Raw genomic sequence first — 19,973 nt, 5'->3', positions numbered from 1 at the left:
CCAGTCTGGGTCCAACCTGTGTCCAGTCTGGGTCCAGTTTGAGTCCAGTCTGGGTCCAGCCTGTGTCCAGTTTGTGTCCAGTTTGAGTCCAGTCTGGTTCCAGCCTGAGTCCAGTCTGGGTCCAGTTTGAGTCCAGCTTGAGTCCAGTCTGGGTCCAACCTGTGTCCAGTCTGGGTCCAGTTTGAGTCCAGTCTGGGTCCAGCCTGTGTCCAGTTTGTGTCCAGTTTGAGTCCAGTCTGGTTCCAGCCTGTGTCCAGTCTGGGTCCAGTTTGAGTCCAGTCTGGGTCCAGCCTGTGTCCAGTTTGTGTCCAGTTTGAGTCCAGTCTGGTTCCAGCCTGAGTCCAGTCTGGGTCCAGTTTGAGTCCAGCTTGAGTCCAGTCTGGGTCCAGCCTGAGTCCAGTTTGTGTCCAGTTTGAGTCCAGTCTGGTTCCAGCCTGAGTCCAGTCTGGGTCCAGTTTGAGTCCAGCCTGTGTCCAGTCTGGGTCCAGCCTGAGTCCAGTTTGTGTCCAGTTTGAGTCCAGTCTGGTTCCAGCCTGAGTCCAGTCTGGGTCCAGCCTGAGTCCAGTTTGTGTCCAGTTTGAGTCCAGTCTGGTTCCAGCCTGAGTCCAGTCTGGGTCCAGTTTGAGTCCAGCCTGTGTCCAGTCTGGGTCCAGCCTGAGTCCAGTTTGTGTCCAGTTTGAGTCCAGTCTGGTTCCAGCCTGAGTCCAGCCTGTGTCCAGTCTGGGTCCAGCCTGTGTCCAGTTTGAGTCCAGCTTGAATCCAGTCTGGTTCCAGCTTGAGTCCAGTCTGGGTCCAGCCTGTGTCCAGTTTGTGTCCAGTTTGAGTCCAGTCTGGTTCCAGCCTGAGTCCAGTCTGGGTCCAGTCTGGGTCCAGCCTGTGTCCAGTTTGAGTCCAGCTTGAGTCCAGTCTGGTTCAAGCCTGTGTCCAGTCTGGGTCCAGCCTGTGTCCAGTTTAAATCCAGCTTGAGTCCAGTCTGGTTCCAGCTTGAGTCCAGTCTGGTTCCAGAATGTGTCCAGTTTGAGTCCAGCTTGAGTCCAGTCTAGTTCCAGCCTGTGTCCAGTTTGAGTCCAGTCTGGGTCCAGCCTGTGTCCAGTTTGAGTCCAGCTTGAGTCCAGTCTGGTTCCAGCCTGAGTCCAGTTTGAGTCCAGTCTGGGTCCAGCCTGTGTCCAGCCTGTGTCCAGTTTGAGTCCAGCTTGAGTCCAGTCTGGTTCCAGCCTGAGTCCAGTTTGAGTCCAGTCTGGGTCCAGCCTGTGTCCAGCCTGTGTCCAGTCTGGTTCCAGCTTGAGTCCAGTCTGGTTCCAGAATGTGTCCAGTTTGAGTCCAGCTTGAGTCCAGTCTAGTTCCAGCCTGTGTCCAGTTTGAGTCCAGTCTGGGTCCAGCCTGTGTCCAGTTTGAGTCCAGCTTGAGTCCAGTCTGGTTCCAGCCTGAGTCCAGTTTGAGTCCAGTCTGGGTCCAGCCTGTGTCCAGCCTGTGTCCAGTTTGAGTCCAGTCTGGTTCCAGCTTGATTCCAGTTTGAGTCCAGCTTGAGTCCAGTCTGGGTCCAGCCTGTGTCCAGTTTGAGTCCAGTCTAGTTCCAGCTTGATTCCAGTCTGGGTCCAGCTTGTGTCCAGTCTAGGTCCAGCCTGTGTCCAGTTTGAGTCCAGTCTGAGTCCAGTCTCGTTCCAGCTTGATTCCAGTCTGGGTTTCAGAGCAGATTTTGTGGTTTAACCTAGGTTTGATTGTAGTATTGATGCAGTAATCAGTTCACGTGAGCTCATGACTGAATCCCAGCTGTCCAGCTGAGCGCCCCACTCATGACTGTTATCTCCCTCCATGCTTCTCCTTTACTAATTAATGTGATCGGACAGCTTAACGAGGTAAGACGTCTTCTTGGTTTTCAGATTCTTACTGTCCTGTGTTCTTGTCGACTAGATTAGAGACAATATGGCAGTAACGCACACACATTAGCACAGTAGCTGAGTGTGAGCTCAGACTCACCCCTGTCAGTCTCTGTGGTAACCATCCTTGTAAACCACGAGTGGAAACCTGCTATGCTTCTCTGATCGTCTGCTTTAGTACAAAAAGATGTAGTTTCACACAGTTTTTTATCTTTACTGGCTTCATTTATATCCTCAGAGATTAAACGATTAAACAAGAGAAATTCAATGTCAAGCTAAAGAGATGTAGGTTTTAGCTAAAGCTTATATAACACAGACCCTGATCCAAAACAGAGAGATCATTGCATAAGAAAAATTAATCAAATTCTTTAAGCTATGATTGAAACACAGGAAGTTTAACCCCCTGACAAAGACCCTTCACACTGGTCCTAACCTAAACTCCAACTTCCTTTACATTTGGATTTATTATCCATATTTGAACAAATTCTGAACGTCAAGTGGGAATTGACCATTATAAGCTTTGTATGTCATTTGAATTAGGTTATAATCTACTAAATGTTTGAGTTTCAGCATATTTAGTTGAATCAGGAATGGATTTGTGACTCAGGTCTGTTTGTTACCATTCATATGGCTTTTTCTTTTTTTGTAATAAAACCATTGAGTTGATGTTTGTCGGGTGTTTCCCACCTCTGCATAAAACAATAAGTGAATAATGTTAAAGGCATGGAGATTGTTGCCAAAGTCTTTGACTTTGTACAAAATAAATAGATTTAGACTTTTCAGCTTTGGCAAAATGCAAACTGTACATAAATTATCTAAATAACTCCCAAGAATTTAGTTTCATGTCAGTTTTGAATCCATTGTCATTTTTCTGTGGTTATTTTAGCAAGCAGTTTCCAAATATTATTCATTTTGTTTTTCCAACATGAACAGAGCAGATCAACCATTTCCTGTTTCCAGAAGCAGCTTGAAAATTCCCACAACAAAAAAGTCATCAGCAAATAAACAACACTTAGAAATGTAAACCATAGATATATCATGTAAACAACATTGATCCAAAAATATTCCTGATATGCATGACTGCGCATTCGTCAACCTGCATGCAGCCTGTTTCAGTTTCTCCTACTTTTTCTCTATTTTTTATTTTACTTAGTATTAGTGTTATTTTGTTTTAATAGCTTTCTCTCAAACATGTGGGTCGAGCAAGTCTTTGTTCTCCTTGTTGTGGAACTGTTAGTTTCATTGAGGAATGGGATTGCAGCAGCTACACCACACGCTTTGATTACTCCAGAGATCAGCTGATCGCTCTGATGCCTGCCGGCTTGTTGGCCAGACCCATGGACGTACCAACTGTAATGGAGGTGGTCAGAGGAGGCCTTAGCAGAACTACAGGGCTGTTTTGAGATGACCGATGAGGAGACACTCCTTGAGCCTCACTGACTACATAACTTTTTGCACCTACTCCATTATTCCAGCTCAGACTGAGAAGGATCCAGGTGTTGCTGAAGGACAAGATCAGAGAGGCTAAGGACAATTACATGACGAAGCTGGAGTGGAAACTTCACCAGAACAGAATGAGCGAGGTGTGGAATGGCATGAAGACCATCACTGGATTCTGGACCAGCTCCGACCTATAGTCAGACCACATCAGGATCTCCTTCATTTTGCCTACCGGCCCCGCCTTTGAGCTGAGGACGGCATCATCTACCTGCTCAATCGTGTCTACGCCCATCTGGACTAGCCAGCGAGCGCTGTGAGGGTCATGTTTTTTTAACTTTTCCAGTACTTTCAGCACCATCAGGCCGACCATCCTGGGAGATGACAGCGATGCAGGTGGATGCTTCTCTGGTGTCCTGGATTGTTGAATACCTGACAAGAAGACCACAATATGTGCGTCTTCCACATTGCGTGTCTGACAAGGTGATCAGCAACACAGTGGCACCACAAGGGACCGTCCTCTTTCGGACAATGCTCAGGAGTTTCTACGAGTCTATTGTGGCCAGTGCCGTCCTCCATGCTGTTGCATGCTGAGGGAGCAGGTTGAGGGTCGGGGATGCACAGACTGAAGTGGATGTTGTCCAAGATAAGGACAATGCTGCCATTGTCCTTATCTTCCTTATCTGCCACCCACTCCATGATGTGCTGGCCAGTCACAGGAGCTACCTCAGTGAGAGATTAGGATTACCCATAATCAGTGTTGGGACTAACGCGTTATTAAGTAACGCGTTACAGTAACTATGTTATTATTGTGGTAATGAGCACGGTAACTAGTTATTATGCCAAAACCGGGAACGCGTTACTCGTTACTGGGATTTAGATAGGCTCGTTATTCGTTACTTCGTGTGGTGGCTAACGCGGAGCTTCCACTGATTCAATAACATTAGCAAGTGGTGGAAGCCAGCAGATGGATGAAGGAAAAGGGAGGCAAGAGGAGAGACCCGAAGCGGCCGCTGGTCCGAGAGTGTCAGGTGAACTGAACTTCAGGTAAGAAGTTATAACCTGCAGTCTATCTGGGTCAGATATAAACCAAGTTTAGGTGGAGTTTATTTTCGTTGTGCTGACTTTTTCGTACTGCGTGCTAGCTAGCATGACGGAGTTTCTATACAGCTGGGTGGGTGCTATGTTACTGATGTTGAACTTTATTTTGTTCATAAGGTTAATTATTAGAGTTGCCAACCGTCCCGTAAAAAACAGAATCATCTCGTATTCAGAGAAAATATTACGCGTTTCGTATTGAGGTGAAAAGGAACAGTTTGTCCCGGACTTCAGCTACAATGAAAAAGACACAAAGCTTGAGTTATTCTGTCTCTTTACGCTGCACAGCTGCCTCTTCTTCTCTCATCCTCTCCCCCTCCCTCTCCTGTTTCTACTTCAATCATGAAACTGATCAATAATCAGCTGATTGGCTTTTCTCTCTTGTTTGTTTATCGCTCACTTTGCGCCAGAAAGAAGAAACCAGCGGATGTCGCGCTAAACAACAGCAGCACGTTTAAGCTTGATCAGCTGTTGTTAGAATTTATTTAATATTAATTTCTAGTATCAGCTGATGTTTGCTGGAGCCACAGCTGTAAAGCTGCTGGTCATGATGTCGGTTTGGATATGTGGTGAGAGGGAAACATGAAGATGAAACCAGGAGATGTCCTTACTGAACCATCAGAGCTGAGCAAGTGATGGAGAAACAGGTTTACCTTTTAGGTGACATGGATGAGTTGAAGTTATGAACTGTTTCTGAGAGACAAATAACACCAGGATCCTTTTCTAAGTAGCTGACAGCTGGTGACTGTGCAGGGGCGGGTCTAGCAAAGTGTTGCCAGGGGTCCATGTAGGGAATTAAAAGGGAAAGGGGGGCACAAGGAAATACTTTCTTATTCTCGTTTAAAATGTCTCACTTTTTTAAAAAAATTATCTGAGTCTTGCAACAAACAATTGATAGATTGATGCATATATACCATCAGAACAGTGAACATCACTGTCACAACAGTGTTTGTTTTCATTCAAAGACTTTATGATTTTTCCTATAATGGTGGGCCGGTCTCTAGTCAAAATGCCCAGGACGATTTTTTTGTCCCAGTCCAGCCCTGTATGCAGCTCATCTGCAGTCTACATCTTCCTATTCAGAAGGCAGAATTTCCGAGTTCTGAGTACAATCGAAAGCACCACGACTGCAGTTTTTGTGTTGGATGTAAAAAGCAGGCTAGGATAGAATCAGGCGTGGGATTTCTCTCGTGGAAATGTGCACATTATCTTTTCCTTTCTATTGGTAGGTGGCACAGTGCACTTGTGGCAAGTAAGCAAGCTAGAAGACTGGCAATCTTGCTGGGTATCCAGTTACGGAAGCAGCACATTAACAAGAGAATTCTGAGTAAAACCAAAGTTACTTTCCCTAGTAACTAGTTACTCCGAAAGTAACGAGTAACTTGAAGTAACTGAGTTACTTTTGATAGAAGTAACTAGTAATGTAACTAAGTTACTAATTTAAACTAACTTACCCAACACTCCCCATAATGCACCAATGAACAACACAGGAAATGATTCTTTCCTGTGGATATCTCTGTACAACTCCTCCACCTAATGCTCAGTATACAGTGTAACAGTTGCACCCTTTTGCACACACTCAGTAAAATAACGAATGACAACGTTTTACAGAGTAAAATGTCAATCACATTTATTTAATCCCACTAATAATCTTGATATTTATAGTTGAGCTATTTGTATACATTAGAGCTATTTATTATAATTCAATTGAATTCAATTCAGTTTTATTTATATTGCGTCAAATAACACAGCAGTCACCTCAAGGTGCTCTATATTGTACAGTAGATCCTACAATAATAGATACAGAGAAAAACCCAACAATCATATGACCCCCTATGAGCAGCACTTTGGCCACAGTGGGAAGGAAAAACTCCCTTTTAACAGGAAGAAACCTCCGGCAGAACCAGGCTCAGGGAGGGGCGGGGCCATCTGCTGTGATTGGTTGGGGTGAGAGGAGGAAAACAGGATAAAGACATGCTGTGGAAGAGAGACAGAGGCCCTTTCTCAATTCTCAAGTACGCGAGCACGGACTCGCGATTTGTACAATTGGAACACCAGCGTACTTGATGATGTCACAGGTCCGGAGTTTTTACTGCCGTCCCCTCTTAATTTAACTGCGAGTAATATGTTATGAAGCTTTAATCACAGCCAAACCGGTTTACTCAGGAACAAATAAAACACTGAAATAAACCAAACATTAACATTTAGAAGTGATCTAAGTGACGTACATATCATGTTTAACCTCAGTAGTGAAATCTCTATTAATAAAAATAGTGTACATGTACATACGTGTACATACCTTAATAAAAACAAGTAGGTGAGATGTTAGAACGCTTTTATTTTTATTTTAGTGGACACTCAATACAATAGACAGCTACTGGGGTTTGTTTAACCTGAGTAGCGAAAAGACCGCGGGGGGGTTGAAAACGATGTGCCGGGAGTCCGCTGTTCTCGCCGGCTCTAATAATCCTCGACCTCGCTATCTGCTATGGAGCACTTAGAAGACGCCTCCAAAAACATCGGAGCGCGTTTGGAAATATATGATATCTTGATAAATCGAGCAGATATTTGAAGTTTACACAGCTACATTCTCGCTTGAAAATAACTTAAACGTTTATTTTGTGACCCAGAAAGAGTAATATTTAAAAGTTTTCAGGACCGCTCGTCCGCCATTGTTTGAGTTTTGGACGAAATGCATTCTGGGATATTTAGCTGTACCAAGTCCACACAAGTCACCACCGATGCATGCTCGATAAAACGGGCAGAGCGAGAACACATTCGGGACTTTTTCGCGTTCTCGGCTTGATGCGTACTTCGAATTGGAACAGTACTTGGTCTCCGACTGATGACGTATCACGAGTACACGAGAACGCAAGTACGCACAAGTACGCACATTGAGACAGGCCCAGAGATTAATAACAAGTATGATTCAATGCAGAGAGGTCTATTAACACATAGTGAGTGAAGAAGAAACACCCAGTGCATCATGGGAATCCTCCGGCAGCCTACACCTATTGCAGCATAACTAAGGGAGGATTCAGGGTCACCTGATCCAGCCCTAACTATATGCTTTTGTCACGTCTGCGGGGCAGACCGAGTGGAGACAGTGAGGAGGACCCAGGAGCAGACACAGGCCAGAAGGCAGAACTGAACTTTAAACAAAAGGCGAGCCTTTATTGTGGCTGATAGAAAGGCATAACAAAACAGCAGGGACGGTGGCTACCTAAACTAAAACCTAAACTGGAGAAACTAAGAACAGCGAACACTATGACAATGACGACTGAGACGACTATAAACAAGACTCAGTGCTGGGACATGAAAGAACTATGAAACGTATACTAGAACAAGGAACATGAGTCTTGCACAGAGTCTTGAACCCTGACATGACCTCAGGGGAGAAACACAGATGACGCAACACTGACAAAGAGAAACATGGGGGTTAAATACACTGACGGATAACGAGTGCAATGAGACACAGCATTAGAACACAGCTGGGAGGAAATGACGAGACGGGAAGCAAAACTGAAAACACTGACATAAGACAGGGACCTTCAAAGTAAAACAGGAAACAATTCACAAAGACGCAGACTTGACACTAACAGCACTAAATACGAGGGCACAAGACACAAACCTAAACCAGAATAAACTGGTACATAGAATTATAATAATCAAAACAGGAACTTAATTCATAACACAGAAGAATACCAAAACATAAGAAACTGAAACTGCTGGGTCAAAATGACCCAGAACCGTGACAGCTTTAGCAAAAAGGAAAGTTTGAAGCCTAATCTTGAAAGTAGAGATAGTGTCTGTCTCCTGAATCCAAACTGGAAGCTGGTTCCACAGAAGAGGGGCCTGAAAACTGAAGGCTCTGCCTCCCATTCTACTTTTAAATACTCTAGGAACAACAAGTAGGCCTGCAGAGTGAGAGTGAAGTGCTCTAATAGGGTGATATGGTACTACAAGGTCATTAAGATAAGATGGGGCCTGATTATTTAAGACCTTGTATGTGAGGAGCAGGATTTTGAATTCTGGATTTAACAGGAAGCCAAAACAGGAGAAATCTGCTCTCTCTTTCTAGTCCCTGTCAGGACTCTTGCTGCAGCATTTTGGATCAGCTGAAGGCTTTTCAGTGAGTTTTTAGGACTTCCTGAAAACTCCCTGACATTAAATACTACATCCTTTAGTATTTAATGTATTTTTATTGTAGTACACTGTAGTATTTAAAGTAGTATTTACTGTAGTACTCTGTAGGTGAGTTTGTAATGATACCAATTTGTCATGGATCGCTGTGTGGCAGGCAGGATGAGGACCCAAAAATGCAAAACTCACAGACTCAGAGGATGAACTCAAAATGCAGCTTTAATGCTGGAGAGGCAGATCGCAGGAAATACAAAACTAAACTGGGAACAACAAACTAAGCACTCGCAGAGAGACACAGGGAGATCCACACAGCATGAGGGAGAACGCGACACGGAACTGAGGGAGACGCAGACATAAATACACAGAGGGTTAACGAGGGAAGTGGGAGCACATGGGGAACACAGGTGACACTGATAATCATAACGAGACAGGGCGGGGTGAACATAACATGACGTATACAGGCGCGGGAGTCACAAAGTAAAACAGGAAGTACACGGGGGTTCAGACAGGAGGGGAGAGAGAGAGCACAGGAAGAACATGGACATAACGGGCAGGGGAAACATGGAATAAACACAAAGAGAGACGAGGGCTCATAAATACACAGAGGGGCACACAGGGGGTAAGAGTCACGAAGGGAAAACACTTAGGGAACAACACACCAGGACAACTCAGGAAACATGGCCTAAATAAGGAATGAAATACAAAAATACAAGAAACTAAGAATACTGGGCCCACATGGCCCAGGACCATGACACAATTTGTGTCTCCTTAGAAGTGATGACCTCTGACCTCAGTGACAGCAGGAGGATAGTGGTGATTAAAGAAGACAGCTAGCATTAGCATCAGTGTCTGAAAAAAGCCCTGTTACACACACAGCTATCAGCATTCATTAGTTCCTTCCTTTCATTCTTTTCTATTTTTTTTCCTTCTTTTGTTCCACGCTGCCAGTCGTGTGTGTGTGTGTGTGTGTGTGTGTGTGTGTGTCTCTGTGTGTGAGAGAGACATTGTTCACCTCTGTTTGATGGATGTCTGAAGCTGTTAGACTGTTGTCTCACACACATGTGTCTACAGGCATTTTAATGAAGCACTGACGAACCTACAGTGGATAAGAGTGGATGGATCGAATGATTTCACCAAGTGTTGGTGTTCCTCTCTGTGGTAGATAAATACATGTAGCATATTTGCAGCGCTGGAGGCCAGGATTACTGAATTGGAGACTCTGCTTCACGCCCTTCATTCCACCGCAGCTAGCCAGGCCCCTGTAGCTGGTGCAGCCGAAGATAGCGTAGGCCCCGCTAGCTGTTCCCCGGCAGACCCCAAGCAGCTGGGGAAAGAGGGCGGCTGGGTGACGGTGAGGAGGAAGCATAGTCCTAAACAGAAGCTCCAGTTACACCACCAACCCGTTCATGTGTCTAACCATTTTTCCCCACTCGGCGACACACCCGCCGGGGGTCAAACTCTGGTAATTGGTGATTCTGTTCTCAGACATGTGAAGCTAGAGACACCGGCAACCATAGTCAATTGTCTTCCAGGGGCCAGAGCAGGCGACATTGAAGGAAATTTAAAACTGCTGGCTAAGGGTAAACGTAAATTCAGTAAGATCATAATTCATGTCGGCAGTAATGACACCCGGTTGCGCCAATCGGAGGTCACTAAAATCAATATTGAATCGGTGTGCAACTTTGCTAAAACAATGTGGGACTCTGTAGTTTTCTCTGGGCCCCTCCCCAATCAGACCAGGAGTGACATGTTTAGCCACATGTTCTCCTTAAATTGCTGGCTGTCTGAGTGGTGTCCCAGAAACGATGTGGGCTTCATAGATAATTGGCAAACCTTCTGGAGGAAACCTGGTCTTGTTAGGAGAGACGGCATCCATCCCACTTTGGATGGAGCAGCTCTCATTTCTAGAAATATGGACAAATTTATTAAACCCCCCAAAATATGACTATCCAGAGTTGGGACCAGGAAGCAGAGCTGCAGTCTTACACGCCTCTCTGCAGCTTCTCTCCTCCTGCTACCCCCCCAAAAACCCATCTCCATAGAGACTGTGTCAGCTTCCAAACAGACAAAAAACAAACTAAAAACCAGCAACAAACAACTTAAACATAAACAATTACAAAGAAAGAACAATACAGTATCCACATCTGCACTAAATAATGGACTAAAACTATTAAACATTAAGTTTTCTCTTCTAAGCCCCTGTTAGCCAATGATTTAATATGAGATCAAGATCCTGATTTAGGCTGCGTCCACATTGGTATGTTTGAAAACACAGATTTTTCTATGCGTTTGCACCTTTCCTCCACATGTAAACGGTGTTTTCAATCACTGAAAACTGAGATTTTTGAAAACTCAGTTTTTGCGTTTACGTGTGGACGAGGAAAACAGAGATTTAGTCACACAACGTCAAAGGTGTGCGCCTTTTTGACGTGACGCTGTGCGCCACGTTACTGCTTACATGAGATTATGTCTACAATGGCAGATAGAAACAAAATACTGTTGCTGTTAATCTGACTATCTGCAGTTTTAACACACTTACAGTTACCGTCCCTCCGTTTACACAGACAGGCGTCTGAGTGAACCTCGGACGGGGCTTCTATATCCAACACAGACCCTCTCACAACCCAAATCCAAACATTTTTACTTTTTTACAAATTTACTTTTTTAAAAAATTAATTTATGTGTGCTGTATGCATTTTGTTCATTCCTGAGTTGTGAGTCTACACCAACCAAAATACTGTCTTTGTTATTAACATTTGAAATGTTGAAGGCACTTGAATAGTAACAAAATTATCTGCCTTTCCAGGACAGCACAAACTTTTCAGAAGTCCTGAAGGTTTAGTGAGGGTACAAAACCCTGTTTAGTCTTTCCCTCCCGGCTTCTAGACTTCTGATTGGCCAACATTTTGTTTTTAGTGTTTACATGTGGACGGTGATATTTTCTCAAAACTGCACGTGTGGACGGGATTTAAAAAAAAAACGAAAACGGAAAATCTCAGTTTTCAAAAATAGCTGTGTACGTGTGGACGTAGCCTTACTCTGCCTTACAGAAACCTGGTTGCAGTTGGTTATGTCAGTTTAAATGAATCAACACCCACGAGTCATTCTAACTATAAGAATCTTTAAAGCACAGGCCGAGGCGGCGGTGTGGCGCCAATCACTATAGACCCATAGTGTTTTATTTCATTTGAAAGTGTGATGCTTAGCCTCGTCCACTCTAACTGACTCAAAACTAAATTTGATTTGTTGTTAACCTGCACCTTACTCAGAGTTTGTCTGATTTTATCACGGACCAGGGTCTTTGACTAGGGCTGGGTTTAAAAGATCAATTTCCAGATTCAAATGGATTTTAGTTTGAATAATCTGATATCTATTAATTAAATTCTGAATTGATTTTTTAATATAAATGTATTTTGCCAGAAACATCAGGCTGGATGACTGTAATTCATTATTATCAGGAAGTCCTAAAAACTCCCTGAAAAGCCTTGAGTTAATCCAAAATGCTTAAATGAAAGGATTGAGTAATTTGTCAGAAAAGAACCCTAAATTTGATCAAATTTGCCATTTTCATTCTGGAACGAGACGTTGATCTTTTTAAGACTGAGATCAGACATAAGATCAGCAAGACATGGGTGGGCGGGGCAGCACCCTTCCACCTCACCAAAATGTCTCACCTCACCGGGAGGGAACCAAAAGACAGCACCCAGCGTTTTGCCCCAGTAATACACTTATCATCCTCACCCACTGTACCAAAGAGAGCAAGTAGGGGGTTAGGAGCCAGTTTCCTTATTCAGAGTATAGAAAACCTCTTCCCAGACATCAGACCCACACCTGTTACAGCGGGGGTCTGAGCCAGGATTCAGCCTAGCTACTTTGGATTTAGATCTTTGGGATCCTTCGTGTGTGCATACTGATGATCCAAGTCTTTTATTTTATCGGCCAATTCTTGCTTTTCTATTACGTTTTTCCTGAGATATTCTGTCCCCAGAGGTTGTGGGGATGTTTGGGTCTAGAAAAAGTTTAATATGGTTATTTATAAATTATATAAAGGTATTATGTGATAGCAGTGTGGGGTTTAAACTCCTGCCTGATGCAGGGAAGTCGGGCATAGACAGGGCCAAACTTAAGGGGACATGATCTAACTATTTTCATGGTATTCACAGGCACACGCAATACTAGTCAAACAATTATCTCAGAAAAAATAGTCTATCCTAGAAGAGGTGTGAGGCAGATTAAAGAAAAAGAAACGCTCCCTATCAGTCAGATGGCGCCAAATATCTCTAACCCCATATGTAGAGAAGGAAGAGTGAACGTGCGACGCTGATTTACTCAGAGAGGTCGGTTTTAACGACAAAATAGGGTCCAACCAGCAAGTCAAGTCTCCGCCAATTATCAAAGAGTAGAAAACAACAGAAAAACCCAACAAACTGACTGTAGATATGAGACAATGTAAAACCACTTGAAAGACCAACGAGGTCATGAAGTGGGCAGAAACAAGGTGAAGGAATGCGATGGAAAAAACCCCACAGTAGATCAACTCAACAGTCAGGAGAAGGTGAAACAAACAAGTGTATGGTCTAAGGCAGGGGTGTCCAAACTTTTTGCAAAGAGGGCCAAATTTTATAAAGTGAAGATGCCTGGGGGCCAATGGTTCCTTTTGACTTTTTTTTTTCATAACAAAGTTACATGAAAATATAATGAAGAACACTTTTAATAGTCACAATTACCTTTATTTATAAAATAGAAATGTACCTAAATAAAAGACACTCAGTCAAGCATTTACAACTCTAAAGACACAATTCATTTATATCTGGAGAGTCAGACAACTTTGAACAAACTGTATAGAATACCCTAAATTTCCATGAGTTTGCATTATCTTTGCCTAATGAACATTTAAACAGGAGTTATAAGTAATGAAAAGTGTTCTGTTATCAATAAAGTGATAATATCTATAATCCAGTTTTGAGATCCTTCCCAGAGGCCTTAACGCCCACTCACATCCTGGGCCATCTGACCTCAGGAAATCACGTGATAGGGTGGGGCCAGGTTTCACAATGAGCTCACCCAAAACCCTGGCTGGTTGTGACCCACACCCGTTTTCACACCTTGGCTGATGTGATTAGGCAGAGGATCATTAGGGGGTCCTTTTGTCCCTCTTGGTGGGTTATTCCCACAAAGCTTAAATCTGGGACTCTCCACCATTTGATCCTAGAACTGAAGAAGCTTCTCGGACGAGAGGTGAAACATCTTCAAGCAACTTAAAGAAGTCCAGACGCTTTTCTTTGCAAGCTCCTTAGACTACGATGACCTGGATGACTGAGAACCTTCACAGACAAACAAGTGTATGACTGCTGAAGATTCTGCTGTCAGTTTAGGATAGAGACACACACAAAAAGACTCACACACAGCTGCAGAGCAAAATGTTCCTCAGAGGAAACACAAAGAAACAAAAGACACACATTTATACAAACACCTGGAGCGTCTGCAGACTGTCCAAAATGCTGCAGCAAGGCTTCTGACGAAAACATCGAAATACTCACATATAACACCGCTGCTTATACAGTAACACTTGCTCCCTGTCGAATTCAGAGTCCACTTTAAGATTCTGGTTCTGACATTTAAGGCTCTTCAAGAACAAGCACCATCATACATCATTGAACTCTTACAGCCCTATGCCCCTAGTAGGTCTCTGAGGTCTTGTGGTCAGGGCCTACTTGTTATTCAGTATACGAGACTGAAAACTAGGGGTGATTGAGCTTTTGCTACTGTGGCCGCCAGACTGTGGAATTCTCTTCCTCAGAACTTAAGATCTGCTGATTCGCTGATTACTTTTAAAAAACAGCTAAAAACACATCTTTTTAAAATTGCATTTTGTTAACTTTTGACTGTACTTTGTCTTTTTAATCTGTGCCTATACCTTGTAAAGCACTTTGTGATTTTTTATCTAGAAATGTGCTATATAAATAAAATTTTACTTACTTACTTACTTACTTACACAAACCCGTGATGCAGACGCACAAAGAGACGTCAAATCACAAAGAGCAGCCCAACAAACACGAGAACTCACAACGACATGCAGGAATATACAAAATCACAGCAAAGACACACAAAAACAGTGAGAGCCAAGCGTGCATGTGCAGTGACACAACAGAGAAGCTGGAGCTTCTTGGTGGTGTGAAGCATCGGTGCACGCACACAGGTGAAGTCGTGTCTTTGTGTGGAAACGCAGCGACCAGAGCGTGTTTGGAGCCTGGGGCGTCTCTCTGAGCTGCCTGCTCCTAATTGGACCTAATCATCTGCTCAGAGCGTAAAACTGGCGTCTGTGTGGTTCAGGCACAGAAATCAAACACGTCCTCTGAATTATTCATCACTCGCTGCCTTCAAACTAACCCCCCTCTCTGTGTCTTTTCAGAGTTTCTTTGAGGGACAGTCCGCTCCCTGGGATTCGGCCAAGAAGGACGAGAACCGCATGAAGAATCGCTACGGCAACATCATTGCTTGTACGTACCCGTGCACGTCACCTGCGTCCGTCATAGAGGCTGATTTCAGCTGTTTGTGTCCACGGACAGTTAATAACATGAGACCGGGAACGCTGACCTCAGGTGTTGGTCTGACATGAGTTTTGGGCGTCTCGCTGCAGGATTCTCATGTCAGGCCAAACCTGCACAGCAGCACGGGGACAGGAGGAGGGTTTGGTTCCCAGACAGCTTCCTTTTATCAAGCTCAGAGTGACCTGAGAGAGCTCGTCACACTGGCGGTAAAAACTGACGCCATCCTGCGCTCGTGTGATCAAAATGGCAGCAGCACGGTTACAAAAACTATATATATCCATAGATATGGAGACAGAGTCCCAGAACTTGTCCCGGGACAGTGTTTCCAAGTCTTCCGTTTGGTCTCTGTCTTGGACTTGATATAGGACTTGTTGGTCCCCTTAGATCCTGGATTGGCTCTGTACTCGAACTTTCCAGGAGCTGATAGTCCTCTTCAAATTCCCAAACAGTCCTTGGTCAGCAGTCAGTGCAGTTTTTCAGTCCAGTCTTCCACCTGAAAGTTCAGCAGAGCCTCTTTTACTTTTCCATCATGGCTACGATTCGTGTCACCGACTCTGCGCTGTGTGATTGCTGCTGCTTTGACCTCCTGAGGTCCAGACTGATGTCTCAGTTTGAGTCCAGCCCAGAGTCCAGCTGTGACTCGTTCCCAGGACCAGTCTGGAATCAGAGTGAACTGATCTTGTTTGGTCCTGGTGTCAAAACTTTTCTTTGAAGCTTTCGGCTTTCAGACCAATCACAGGAAGTTATAGAGAAACCAGATGCTAATCAGTCAGGTGGCATAAAACGATGTCAGAGAGAAAACCTGCAGTTTCAGACAAGCTGTGTGTGTGTGTGTGTGTGTGTGTGTGTGTGTGTGTGTGTGTGTGTGTGTGTGTGTGTCCGTCAGGCGGATCTGGTGTCAGTTTTGATCAGCACACTGCCCCAGGTCTCACAAACACATCATGTAACTGCTCAGCTGACGTCCCACAAAGTCGGTGTTGACAGCTGCTGAAGAACATCAGGAAGCACACATGCGCGCGCACACACACACAGGGCCCTGTGGCGTGTAATTATGCTAATGAGGTGTGATGAAGGCCGAGGCTGTGAGCTACGGTGGCCTGCAGGGACACATTTTACATTCACACCCCCCCCCCCCCACACACGCACACAAACACACACCTATCTGTGTGAATGACAGTAGTAACAGCCAGTGTGCTACAGGCGTCAGAGATGACGTGGGCGCTCTGTGGTCGGTGACACGGGAACAATTCAGCTCCAACTTTGATTTGTTTTTACTTTCTTTCATTAAATTTATCTTCATTTTTTTTATTCAGTTATTATTTAAATTTAATGTCATCATTTTGAAACATCACACACAGTTTTCATCATTTTATTGAACAACTGTAATTAAAACTTTATTAATTTATTATTAGATGTTTTATTCTCAGGAACTGAGGATCGAACTAACAGTGTGTGTGTGTGTGTGTGTGTGTGTGTGTGTGTGTGTGTGTGTGTGTGTGTGTTAGATGATCACTCTCGTGTGCGTCTGCAGCCTCAGGATGGAGGCGGCGGCTCGGACTACATCAACGCTAACTATGTAGACGTGAGTAACACACACACACACACAGAGTTTACTTTCCTATAAACGTCGATGTGAAACGTCCTGGTCGACTATGTTTCCATGACGACCGTCTCTGTCAGTGTCAGCTGTGTGTAAACATCACAGACATGTTGGCTCCCAACAGCTACACACACACACACACACACACACACACACACACACACTGCATGTTTTTGTTCATATGATCATGAGTTTGTGTGTGTGGGTATAACCTCTCTGTTCCCTCTCGCAGGGCTACCACAGACCCAACCACTACATCGCGACCCAGGGTAAGAAACCCACAGCTTCTTCTTCTTCTTTAGCTGCTCGTGATGTTTTTAAAGAAAAAACCTGAGCCGAGGGGTTACGTCGACGCCAGCAGGAAACGTGACATTGCACAATCCCTCCCAGACAAACAATATATGCTTCTACTTGCACCGACTCTTTCACAATAAAAGCCCTTGACCTGTACATTGTGCAGAACTCTTAAGACTTCAGCAGAGTTGTGAGAATTAGCTGAGTGAAGCAGATTAGAGGTGTCACCTTTTGATGTTCACAGTGCTTTGTGATTTCTTTGTGTGTAGTATTTTACTTTTCTATTTTTGAGTATCTTTTTGCTCTGTTTAGTTATATTTCCATTTCCATGTTGTCTCGTCTCCCCTTCCTGTGTGTTGTTCCATGTTCTCCACCCCATCATGTCCCTCTCTCATCTGCCTTTCCTCCTGTGTGATAGTCATGTTTGGTGTGTCTGCTTTTGCTTCCCTTGTGGTGCCATGTTCATTTGTGTCAGCTGTGTTTCCCAGATGTTTCTACTTCTATCATTGCCCTCCATGTATTTGAGTCCTCTGTCTTCCTTTGTTCTTTGTCAGGTTGTCTGTTCATCTCCCCCGTGTTCCCAGTTCCTAGTTTCCCAGTTTAGATTTAGCCCTTGGTTTTGCTTTCTCTCTTACTTTTGTACCTTTGTGTTTCAGCCTAAATTAATGGCTCTTCTTTTCTTAAACTTGGTTCTGTCTCTCTTGTGTCTGCATTTGGGTCTGCTCCAAAAACTCTCTGGCTACTCAGCCCCGACAAGAGGAGGCTGAAGCATTTATGTAGGAGTCAAATAAAATCTTACCTTTGGTTGAACAATGCTTTTATTTTTTAAATATGTTTATTAAGAATGTTTTAGGCTGTGGTGGGTTTGAGGCTGAGATGTGCGTGAGCTTGGGAGGTACTGACTGCATGTACTCGGCCTCACCTCAACACTTTGCTCGGGCTCTGGAGCCAGTTTTCTGGGCTGGACTGTGTTCCACTCTAGAGTTGCCCTGGTTGAGATGCGGTGGGCAGGGGTGGGTACACTTGTATCCCCTGCTTTGTTGCCTGTATGTTGGGGTTTTCCTGGTGGATGAGACGGTTGCTTCCCTGCGCCTTCAGGTGGAGGAATAGGTTCTGACTGTCGTTTGTGCCTATGCGCCAAAGGACAGTTTAGAGTATCCAGCCTTCTTAGAGTCACTGGGTGAGGTGCTGGAAAGTCCAGTCTCGGACTTAAACGCTCACATGGGCAATGACTGTGTGACCTGGAGGGGTGTGCATGGAAAGAACAGCATGCCCGAGTTGTGTCCTGCTATTGGGCTTCTGTGCTACACTTGGTCCACAATGAATACCGTGTTTGAATATGTGTTCATAAGTGCACCAGGACCCCGTAGGCCGCAGGTTGATGGATTTTTGTAATCGTATCATTGGTTCTGCAGCTATGTGACACTCGGTTGGAGCTGTCAGCTGTTGTGGTGCCATTTATTCAGGAGAATGAGGTATTCTACACACACTGTCTACAGTGATGGTAGGATGATATAGTCATGCAGTGGAGGGAACACTTTGAGAATCTGCTCAATTCCATAGTCACACCTTCTGTAATGGAAGCAGGGTCCGTTGAGGAGGGGGACCACTCACCCATCACTAGCTACAATGTAGCTTGCCATCGCCAGTGTGTGAATGTGTGTGTGAATGGGTGAATGACTGAATGTAGTGTGAAGCACTTTGGGGTCCTTAGGGACTAGAAAAAGCGCTATACAAATGCAGGCCATTTACCATTTATCACTAGGGGTAATGTTACCTCATCCACCCTACTGACCCTAGGGTGAATGAGGTTCGAGTTCCTGAAGGCTCTGGATTTGGTAGGGCTGTCCTGCCTGACACACCACTACTGCAACATGGAGATTTGGGGCGGCGCATCTGGATTGGGAGACTGAGGTGGTGGCTCCATGTTTAAGAAATCTATGCCAGGGTGCTGGAAACGAGAGTCCCTCCATTACTTGAACCTCAGGTTCTGGAGGATCAAGGGGGTTTTCGTCCTGCTCGCAGAACACTGGACTCTTGAGGATATTTGACGGTCCATGGGAGTTTGCCCAAGTTTACTTGTGTTTTTTGGACTTGGAGAACAAACTCTACCCTCAGAGAACCCTGTAGAGGGTTCTTCAGGTGTGTTGGGTGTCTGGCCCATTGTTACGGGTCATTTGGCCCCAGTACAACCATAGTGAGAGCTTGGTTGGTATTCTAACGGTAAGTCAGAGATGGAGGACGTCTCAGTGTGGGGGCGGGGGGAGCTACAGTCATCCATCAAAAATGGATGGACTGACTGTATTCGATAACATCTGGATTGTTTTGGATGTTAAGGTTCAGACGTGTTGTTCAGACTCTTTCTGAGGACAGCATCAGCAAAAACATCACAGAGAATCTGTGAGATTTTAGGTTTCCTGCAGTTTCACAGTCACATCCAACCTGAGAGCCAACAGGTCCGTGTGCCAAAGCATTCTGAGAATTGTAGTTACATACTTCACTTTTTTATTTGAAGCAGAATTCAGAAAGTTTCAGTTTTAAGTCGTGAATATTAAAACACACGATGTGTTGTTGTTGCTCAGAAAGCCAGAACAACAAAACAAGTTCCACCTCTGACCACAGGTGGCGCCAAATCACCTGACACTGACTGTACACACACACGCACACACACACACACACACACACAGATCAGATCTCCAGGTAGAAATCCATCGTCCTGAACAAACAGTAGTGTTTGGGCCAGCATGTCAGTCTGTGAGCATGAATATGCAGTGTGTGTGTGTGTGTGTGTGTGTGTGTGTGTGTGTGTGTGTGTGTGTGTGTGTGTGCTCACAGCAGATTCTCGCTGTAAAACACTTGAGGACAGGAATGGATTAGCATGAACTAATTAGCTCGTCAAAACACAGACTGTCAACAGTAATTAAAAATATTTTCTGTGTGTGTGTGTGCGTGCGCTTCATTTTAATTAATTAA

The 19,973-nt window shown here is 44.5% G+C and overlaps 1 protein-coding gene across 8 annotated transcripts in view; it reads left to right on the top strand.

The window, feature by feature from the left end:
• Positions 1 to 19,973, top strand: part of LOC309714356 (receptor-type tyrosine-protein phosphatase mu-like) — a 220,385-nt gene that overhangs the window by 173,660 nt on the left and 26,752 nt on the right. For all 8 annotated transcript variants that reach the window (XM_082546726.1, XM_082546722.1, XM_082546725.1 and 5 more), the window contains 3 exons: positions 14,968 to 15,055; positions 16,612 to 16,688; positions 16,939 to 16,975. In XM_082546726.1, coding sequence (XP_082402852.1) covers positions 14,968 to 15,055; positions 16,612 to 16,688; positions 16,939 to 16,975 — 202 coding nt within the window. The remainder of the gene's footprint in view (positions 1 to 14,967; positions 15,056 to 16,611; positions 16,689 to 16,938; positions 16,976 to 19,973) is intronic.

The sequence above is a fragment of the Aulonocara stuartgranti genome (genome assembly GCF_965226115.1).
Source record: "Aulonocara stuartgranti genome assembly, chromosome: 9".
NCBI lineage: Eukaryota > Metazoa > Chordata > Actinopteri > Cichliformes > Cichlidae > Aulonocara > Aulonocara stuartgranti.
This window is presented reverse-complemented; position numbering and strand designations above follow the sequence as displayed.